General features: G+C 40.8%; 1 protein-coding gene across 1 annotated transcript in view; it reads left to right on the top strand.

Annotated features, from left to right (window-relative positions):
* The window catches only part of ATP13A4 (ATPase 13A4), a 102,724-nt gene that overhangs the window by 37,506 nt on the left and 54,631 nt on the right, over positions 1-10,587 (top strand). The window contains 4 exon segments of the mRNA XM_023728673.1: positions 2,394-2,568; positions 5,734-5,904; positions 7,209-7,366; positions 7,975-8,219. Coding sequence (XP_023584441.1) covers positions 2,394-2,568; positions 5,734-5,904; positions 7,209-7,366; positions 7,975-8,219 — 749 coding nt within the window.

Here is a 10,587-nt window from a genome sequence, read left to right as displayed (position 1 = left end):
GTAAAGATTACTGGTTGCGTTCGAGTTGATTCCGACTCATAGCAACCCTATAGGACAGAGTAGAATTGCCTCATAGGATTTCCAAGGAGCAGCTGGTGGATTTGAACTGCTGACCTTTTGGTTAGCAGCCATAATTCTTAACCACTGCTCCATGAGGGCGCCTCCGTAAAAGTTACAGCCTTGGAAACCCTTGGCGCAGTTCTACTCTGTCTTATAGAGTAGCTGAGTTAGAATAGACTCGACAGCAATGGGTTTTGGGTTTGGAAGATTGATATATTACCACCATCTAATGCTCAGGCCACATTCAAGTTTTTCCAGCTGGCCCAATAATGTTCTTATAGGAAAAGGATCCAATCCAAGACCACACAATGTCTGTGCTTGCCGTGTCTCTTTAATCGTCTTCATCTTTCCTTTACTTTCATGACCTTGACTCTTTTGACCCTGGTTAGTTTGTAGAATGTTCCTCAATTTGGATTTGTCTGTTTCCTCATAGTTAGATTCAGGTTATGTGTTTTTGGCTGGACTATCACAGAAGTGATGTTGTGTTCACATTGCATCCTCTCACTTGATATGTAATTTCCATTTTCCCTATTACTGGTGAAGTCGGTAATTGGATTCGTTAATTAAGATGGTGCCTGCTGTAAATTTATTCTTTCCCCCTTTGTCATTAATGATTATTTTGTTGAGGGATACTTTCAGACTATATAAATAAACTATCTTCATCGAATTTCCACCCTTTGGTTTTAGCATCCTTTGATGTTTCTTTGCTAAATTAAATGTTACTCTGATAGTTGCCAAATGGTGATTTTTGTAATTTCGTCTCTCCTTCTACCTTAATTAGTTGGCATTCCACTGTAAGGAAAAGCTTTCTTTTCTCCTATTTATTTATTCATTTATTTTTATCAGTATGGGCTCATAAATTCTTATTTTATCAGTGGGTTATAGTTTACTACTATCGTTATTGATTTTGATGCTCAAATGGTTCCAGATTTGGGCATTAGCCCTTTAAATTGGTTTTGATATTTTTGTGACATGCTCCCATCATTCTTTGAGTATTTCCTTACTTTATGGTACAACAAGAGGTTCCAGCTTATCTTATACTTTTCTTGACCCAGTTCCAGAATCAGTCATTTCTTCAAGGAGCCCTGGTTCTTTTTTGGGGGACTGGAATTTAGGGGCCAGATCTAGGTCTTGGGTGTGCTCATTATTATTGGGGTTCAGTGGACAGAATTAGGAAATATATGCATAGATAAGCTGACAAGCAAACATCTTATATATGTGTATGTTCATATATACATACACATTTACATTTGTATCATCTCTCCATGTATCCATTCATCCATCCATCCATCCATCCATCCATCCATCCATCCACCCATCCATCCATCCATCCACCATCCATGTATGTATGTATCTCTCTATCTATCTATCTATGAGTTTACACTGGTAGCTCCAATTCCAGTTCAATACCACAGGGTTCACTCTAGTTTAATCACTTTCAGTGTTTGTAACTTTCTTTCTTCAGTGAGAAGCCTGGCTGCCATTAGCATCAGTATATTTACTTCCTGCATCAATCCTATCTGGATATAACCAGTCTTCCATCACTGCTCATGCCTCACTCCCATGCGGACATCCTCCTCACCCTGTTTGGGTTCTGATACCCCATACAAGGCCACTGCTGTAGCCTCTCAAGGACACCCTTTTCACCCAGCTAAGATCTCAATATTTATACCAGACTACTGTCACCATTGGTGTCCTTGTCACCCTCCATGGGCTTTGACAACTTGCATCCCCCATGCCAAACAGCACCCCCCCCCCAATGTATGCCTATTGTGCTCAATCCTAGCTATAGTTTTTGGATTGAATAAGGAAGGAAAGAAGTAGAGAGGGCATGCAGGTAGGTAGTCAGGTGAGCAGAAGGGAAGAAAGGATGGAAAGAAAGAATGATGGAAGGGAGGAAGGAAGGAATTTCCATTTATCTTATTATGAGTAAGAACGAGCATATTTTCAAATGATTGATAAGCCACTTGCATTTTGGGGGGAGTCAACTATCTGTTAATATCTCTAGCAATTTTGCTATACAGCTGTTTGCTATACATCTCTTGTTTTTAAGGAACTCTTTATATACTAGGAATATTATTCTTTTGTCTCTAATTTAAGTTTCAAATATATATTCTAATTTTCTGTTTGTTTTTTCTTTGCTACAAAATTGGTTTTTGTTTTTATGTAATTGAATTTAGCATTTTCTTTCTTACTGCTTCTGAATTTTGAATCAATGTAGAGGAGTAGGAGTAGAGGAATGTCCTCTTTTTTTTTTTTCTTTTTTTAAATGTCTTGGTTGCTTTTTCATTGATTTCTGACTTAGACAGATGTTAGTCTGTGTTTTTGTGAAGAAGAAACGCTGACTGAACATTTGTCTTCTCACATTTTCAGCTGGAGTCCAAGATCTGGAATCATGCTTCCTGGTACCTGGAGATTTATTAATTTTGACAGGGAGTAAAGTACAGATGCCATGTGATGCCATTCTGATTGATGGCAGCTGTGTGGTAGATGAAGGCATGCTGACAGGTATGGTTCTAACTCCTCAGTTAAAGCCTCCGCCCGCTCGCTCAGACACTACACTCCCACACAGCCTGTCTCCTCCTCGGGAATGACAAACATACGCTGCAACGTTCGGGTCCACTGTGGGCACTAGCAGAGGGTGTGTGGGACTGGGCTTTGGCAGGCTGGGTGGTCAGAAACTGGATGTTTCTATTCCCACAAGCCTTAGTTAACAGTCCTGCTGTGGATCCATCTGAGAGTTTAAAGATGCTTTCCATGTGCTAAGTTTGGAGCCCTGGTGGCTCCGTGGTTAAGAGCTCGGCTGTTAACCAAAAGGCCGACAGTTGGAATCCACCAGCCTCTCCTTGGAAACCTTATGGGGCAGTTCTACTCTGTCCTATCAGGTCACTGTGAATTGACTCAACGGCAATGGCAACAGGTTTCTGTTCAAGAGGGAAAGGCAAAACATGCAAAAAGTTATGATTATATCAGACTTAGCATATAACCCGTTGCCATCGAGTTGATTTGGACTCACAGTGACCCTATAGGACAGAGTAGAACTGCCCCATAGAGTTTCCAAGGAGTGGCTGGTGGGTTCAAACTGCCAGCCCTTTGGTTAGCAGCCTGAGCTCTTAACCATTGTGCCACCAGGGATCCCTCTTGAACACAAGGTTATTAAAACCTGCTCATTTTACTTTAAAAGATTGTGGAGATCATTAGTTCTTTCAGAATTGTCTGTGACTTCTGTGCTTAGTATTTTTATATGAAGTGTAACTTCAAATAAACTTGGAGGGTTTGAAGACCATTAAGAACCCCCTGACACCCACAGGACAAGTCCAAGCTCTTCCTAGCCTGGCTTGAAAATGTTGAAAAGCTGCTTGAAAATGTTGAACTGTTCATGATGCAGCATTTGGCAAATCTGCTACCTTCAAAATACTCACTCAGTATTTTGGAGTGGCTGTATTTTATTTCTGAATAGCGTGTGGTAGCTGGGAGGGTCCTTAGAGGTCGTCTTATTTCACGGATATGGAAACTGAGCCCCAGAGAGGGAAAGTGACTTGCTCAAGGTCACCATGCTTTGGTTTCCCACTCACACACCCATACTGATGAGATATTGTGCCTACATATCTGTAAGATAAGGAAGAATCATAAAGTCTTTTTCAGTAATGAAGTGGGAGACTGAGAGAGCACACTGAGGTACCATGGTTCCCATTAAAGTCCAAGTTCGTTTCTCCTGGACAGACCAGAAAGGCATGAAATGGAGACAACAACATGTATCTTCCTCCTATGTGAACTTATTAAAAAAAAAAAAAAATGCATAGCTGTCCAGGTTCCTTCCCTCAGGAATCCACCCCCAAAAACTAAACCCATTGCCAAGTCGATTTTGACTCAGAGAGACCCTATAGAACAGAGTAGAACTGCCCCATAGGGTTTCCAAGGCTGTAACATTTATGGGATCAGACTGCCATATCTTTCGCCCATGCAGGAGTCCATAGATTCATAAAAACCTCTTAATGCTAGGACATTTTGAGTTGCCAGTAACATTTTCCGTGAGAAAGTGGCCCTGGCACATGGGAACATATCTCTGACTTGGTTCTCTCCACTCTGCCAAGACCAGTGGGAAGCTTTCCGGGCTTTGTCCCTCAGAACAGGCCATAATTACTTTCACCACTTTAGTCACCTTTTATTAGCACTTCAACTGGCTGCAATCTGCCCCTCCCACTGCACTGGCAAAGTTGACAGACTCAATTGCCAGATTCAACATGTTCTTTAAGTTTCTCATCTGCTTTATTTGACTATTCTGACCACTTCTTCCTCCTTAAAATTCTCTTCACCCTAACTTTCCAAGACAATGCTATCTCTAAGTTCTTCCACACTCGTTCATTGTCTTCTGCTGCTCCTCTTCCTCCAGCTCCAAGTTGTTGGTGTGACTCAAGGATGTGTTCTTGTCCTTTCTTTCTTCTCATCATTCCCTTGGTCCAAAAAATCTTGTTTCTTCCTGTGGCTTTAGTCATCATCTATTACCTGATGAATTCTGACTAAATATCTCTAGCCAAGCCCTCTCCCCTGAGCTCCAGACCCAAGTAAATATCTAACTGCTTATGACACATCTCGGTATGGTCATTCCACAGGTGACCTCCAACTCACCGTGGCCACAAGGTAATTCTTTCTCTCCTATAATCCCTATGTTGATGAACGACACCACCCTCTGCTCATTCTCCCAAGTCAGAAACCAGGAAGCCATTTTAAATTCCTCTTTCCCTGCAATATCAAAATCTCTCCAAGTTTCATAGCTTCTTGCTTCTTTATTTCTCAGTCCCAGCACTTCTTTTCTACTTGTGCTGCCAGCTATTGTAATTCAGACTTCATCCTCTCCAACTGAGACTATTGTGATAGTTTTTCCACTGGACGTCCAGCCTCCCACATCACCAGACTTCAATCCACTTCCTGTATTGTAGACAGAGAACTCTTACTACATCTAATTATGATATCACTTTCCTGACTAAAACATTTAAGTATCTTCCACACCCCTCTGTAACCAGTGCTTATAGAAAAAGTTTAAAATGCTTAAATATATGCATTCAGGGCCTCCCAAGCTTTGGTTCCTACACAGCTCTCATGGGTCCTTTATTCCCCATACCCCACATTCTAGACTCAATAGCTTGCTATTCCCAGAATAGTTATCTCCAGCCTCTTTTGGCATCCATGCTTTATTCTATAATACTCGCATATTCATAATATGACTATACGTATGTGTGTGTGTGTATATATATATATATGGAGCCCTGGTGGCGCAGTGATTAAAGCACTTGGCTGCCAACCAAAAGGTCGGTGGTTGGAACCTACAAGCCTCTCCATGGGAGAAAGATGTGGCAATCTGCTTCTGTAAAGATCTACAGTCTTGGAAACCCTATGGGGCCCCTATGAGTCAGAATCGACTGGATGGCAGTGGATGGGTGGGTGTGTGTATGTATATATGTATATATATATATTACTTATCTATCGCCTACTTTAAACTATAAAACTCTTCAAAGCAAGGACTGTGTTTATCCTTGTATTCCAAATACCTAGCTTGTCCCTGCCACCTGATGGGCTGACAACAAATACTTGTCGCATCACATGTGAATGAATGCATGATTTAAATGAATGAAGGCATCCTGCCTAAAAAAATGAGGTGCTTGTTTTCTTCAGGAGAAAGTATTCCAGTCACCAAAACTCCATTACCCGAGATGGATAGCTCAGCACCCTGGAAAATGCAGAGCGAATCAGATTACAAACGGCATGTCCTCTTCTGCGGAACGGAGGTTATCCAGGCCAAGGGAGCTGGTGCTGGGACTGTGAAAGCGGTCGTACTACAGACTGGTTAGCATGCTCTCCTTTGTGTTGTTATTTTGAAAGAAGCAGTTTTGTTAGTGCCTTAAATTGATTAGGTAAGGAGCAAATTTATTTGGTTTGTCTTTAAATAACAAGCCAAATATATGTCTATATCTATATATAGATACAGTATGTAGGGGAAACCCTAGTGGCATAGTGGTTAAGAGCTATGGCTGCTAACCAAAAGGTCAGCAGTTTGAATCCACCAGCCACTCCTTGGAAATCCTATGGGGACAGTTCTACTGTGTCCTATAGGGTTGCTATGAGTTGGAATTGACTGGATGGCAATGGGTTTGGTTTTGGTTTTTTATGTAGGTATATAAATATGTATATAAATAGTATGTGTGTATATATATATATATATCTCACATATCCCTGGTGGCTCAATGGTTAAGTGCTCACTGCTAACCGAAAAGTTAGAGGTTCGAACTCACCCAGCAGTTCCATGGGAGAAAAACCCTGGAGATCTGCTCCTGTAAAGATAACAACCTAGAAAGCCCTATGGGGCAGTTCTACTCTGTCCTATAGGGTCGCTGTGAGTCAAAATTGACTTGAGGGCACACAAGAACAACAATATATGTATTGTTTAATACACATATATATTTTTAATGCCAATTGAATTATGACATATGCCTTGTAGAAAAAGTAATAATACTTTTATTATTAATAATTACAATAATTACTACTTATGTGCTTTGCAGTTTACCAACTCTTCCCACATATAAAACCAGCAGAGCAAAGATGCCTATTGTCAGCACTTTGTACAGGAATGAAGTGAGGGCCACACAATTCAAGTGAAACTTTAAAAATCATACAGCCAGTAACTGACAGAGCTGGATCTAGAACTCAAGCCTTCTAACTCCAAATTCTACATTCTTCCTAGGCAGTAGGAACCAAAACTTAACACTGGAAAGTATTAGAAAAGTGAGCTCATTAGTACTTATGGGACCATTTAATTTAAATTCAAGTGACTTTGTGTGTGTGTGCTTATGAGTTGTTTTCTTAAAATAAAATTATATTCAGAAAACCTGTGCTCTTATACTGGTTTCCTATCTGTGGTATGCAATGAAATTGGAAGTAGAGGGAAGTAAGGCAAGAGGGTAGTAGGCTGAGATAGGTAAGATATTTCCATTCTCGCACTAGTGTATTTTCCCAATTATCCTTCAGTTGCCTTTGGGTTTAAACACTGCTTAAGTATCTCTAGAGAAAAGCCAGGGCAATGCTGAGGTTTGGAGGAACACTGGCAGTGGTGTTTGTTATCCTGAGAGTGGAATGTGTATTTGCTGCTGCAGGGTTCAACACTGCAAAGGGGGACCTCGTGAGATCCATTCTCTACCCCAAGCCAATGAATTTTAAGCTCTACAGGGATGCCACCAGGTTCCTCCTGTGCCTCGTAGGGACAGCTACCATTGGGATGATCTACACCCTGTGCGTCTATGTGCTCAGCGGGGTAAGCTGGCTTTGTTTTCTTAATACATGCATACATGCACTCATCAATATATATTATTTACTCTACATGTTGACCTTAAACTAGGGCATGGCTTACAAGCCTGAGAAACAAAGCCAAACACTGAAACCTGTTCATATGCTCCCAGGTCCCCAATATAAGTAATTAATTGCCAAGTTCCATAATAATAATCAGATCCAGTGGGATATCAGCATGCTTCTAATCTTGAACACTTTTCCTCAAACCTTTCCTTACACTAGTTTGCCATTTTTGTACTGACAATATATTTATACCGATAGTGTAGCATTTTTTAGATATTAAATGAGGGATTTAAAATAAAACCTGGATACCCAATGTTGGCAAGGTCATGGCAAAATGGCACCTTGCTCACTGCTGGTGGAAGTATGAATTGTTATAATCTTATTCATTGCACTTTGGCAAAATATATTGAGAGCTATAAACATGTCAGTAGCCTTTGGCCCACTGATGGCATCTTTAGGAATTTGACCTACAGAAATAAACAAAAAGAGAAGGAAAAAAAAGAGTCATATGCACAAAGCTGTCCATTACTGACTTGTCTGTAATAGTTACAGCATGATTTCATCTTGCAGGAACCGCCTGAGGAGGTGGTGAAGAAAGCCCTTGATGTCATCACGATTGCGGTTCCTCCTGCTCTACCTGCTGCTCTGACCACAGGCATTATCTACGCCCAGAGGAGGCTGAAGAAGAGAGGCATCTTCTGCATTAGTCCCCAGAGGATTAATGTATGTGGACAATTAAACCTTATCTGCTTTGACAAGGTATGTGGGTTCCATCCTCACACTGGTCGCCACTGTTGTCATCACTGTCCTCAGGGGTAGGGAATTTAGCCTTTTTGTGGGCAGGAAACATAGGATGTGGGTACCTTTCTACCACTTCACTTTATCTCTGCTTGACTGTGTCATCTGGGAAAGATATATCTCTTGAGCTCTAATTTCTTGGGCTTAAAGGAAGGGGACTAGGTTCTGAATAGGGGATTCTTTTAGGGTGCTTCCCGTTCTAATATTCTGTGGCAGGCAATTAATTAAAAATAGCATCCTGTCCTTCACAGTCAAAACCCTCATACAAAGCATGAAGTTTAAAACCCTTACCATGGTCCCTGCTGCATCCCTAATGTTGAAAATACTTCTTAACATATATTCGGTGCTCAATAAACATTTGTTGATATAATGAGTGAATGAGAAGCCCTCGTGGCACAACAGTTAAGAGCTCAGCAGCTAACCGAAAGATTGGCAGTTTGGACCCACACAGCAGCTCTGCAGGAAAAAGACCTGGTGATCTGCTTCCATAAAGATTACAGCCAAGAAAACCCTGTGGAGCAGTTCCACTCTATCACATGGGGTCACTACGAGTCAAAATCGACTCAACAGCACCTAATGACATCTATGAGTGAATAAAAAATGAAGAGTTCACACACAAAAAGAGCAGACTTACTGGCCTGACAGAGACTGGAGAAACCTCGAGAGTATGGCCCCCGAACATCCTTTTAGCTCAGTAATGAAGTCACTCCTGAGACTCACCCTTCAGCCAAAGATTAGACAGGCCCATAAAACAAAATGAGACTAAAGGGGCACACCAGCCCAGGAGCAAGAACTAAAAGGCAGGAGGGGACAGGAAAGCTGGTAGTAGGGAACCTTAAGTTCAAGAAGGGGGAGAGTGTTGACATGTCATGGGGTTGGTAACAAATGTCACAAAACAATATGCGTACTGTTTATTGAGAAGATAGTTTGTTCTGTAAAACTTCATCTAAAGAAAATTTTTTAAAAAATGAGAAGTTCATTTAACTATGTCTTAGTATGAGATATGGTTGCAATAAAGCCCCAATTCAACTCTTACTGTATTTTTCCTTCTGCAATGAATTGATTAAAATTACCCTTGATTATATACCAGCTACTCCCAATTAGCTTGTTATTCTACCTTCTCAAGTCTATTCTTTTAGTATGAACACATATATGCTGGGACGAAGGTGGAGATTTTAAGAAGATAAGATGGAAGTGTAGGGCATTGTAGGCAGATGAGCATGGGCCAAGGCATGGAGGCAGGGAAGAAGTAGAATGTGTGGTTTTGACCCTGCAGGACATTAGTAATGGGAGAGGAAGTTTGTGGACCTTAAATATCTGGCTAAGGAATTTGTACTTACTTCTTTGGCAGTTGAGAGCCATTGAAGGTTTATGATAGAAGAGAAGTAATAGGTAAGAGTTGTATTTTATACTTGCTGGGGTATCAGAGAGATCAACCAAGTGCAGAAAGTTAACGTGACTCCTGCCACCATGTCAATATTATTTTGTGATCAAACTAGCATCATAGGGAAAGACATTCTATTTATGGGATCATATTATCCTTGGGCTTGGAAAAAGAAGCAGGGGTGGAATAGATCACTGTGACATGAATTTGAATTAAAAATAAGTAATAATTATGAGCATTATCACTAATATCATTAGTATAATACACAAATAAAATTTTGCTGAAGATCGTTCAAAAGCAGTTGCAGCAGTACATCAGCAGGGAACTGCCAGAAACTCAAGCCTGATTCAGAGGCGGACTTGGAACGAGGGATATCACTGCTGATGTCAGATGGATCGTGGCTGAAAGCTGAGAATACCAGAAAAATGTGTACCTGTGTTTTGTTGACTATGCAAAGGCATTTGACTGTGTGGATCATGACAAATTACAGATAACACTGGGAAGAATCAGAATTCCAGAACACTTCATTGTGCTCATGAGGAACCTGTACATAGACCAAGAGGTAGTCATTTGAACAGAACAAGGGGATACTGCATGGTTTAAATTCAAGAAAGATGTGTGTCAGGGTTGTAGCCTTTCACGATACTTCTTCATTCTGTATACTGAGCAAATAATCCAAGAAGCTGGACTGTTAAGAAGAATGCGGCATCAGGACTGGAGGAAGACTCATTAACAACCTGCAATATGCAGATGACACAAGTTGGCTTGTTGAAAGTGAAGAGAACTTGAAGTACTTCCTGATGAAGATCAAAGGCCACAGCCTTCAGTATGGATTACACCTCAACATATAGAAAACAAAAATTTTCACAACTGGACCAATAAGCGACATCATGATAAACAGACAAAAGATTGAAGTTGTCAAGGATTTCATTTTACTTGGATCACAATCAACACCCATGGAAGCAGCAGTCAAGAAATCAAATGACATATTGCATTGGACA

This window comes from Trichechus manatus, unplaced genomic scaffold (genome assembly GCF_000243295.1).
Source record: "Trichechus manatus latirostris isolate Lorelei unplaced genomic scaffold, TriManLat1.0 scaffold00026, whole genome shotgun sequence".
Lineage (NCBI taxonomy): Eukaryota > Metazoa > Chordata > Mammalia > Sirenia > Trichechidae > Trichechus > Trichechus manatus.
The sequence above is the reverse complement of the archived record's forward strand: the minus strand, read 5'-3'. Positions and strand labels throughout refer to the sequence as shown.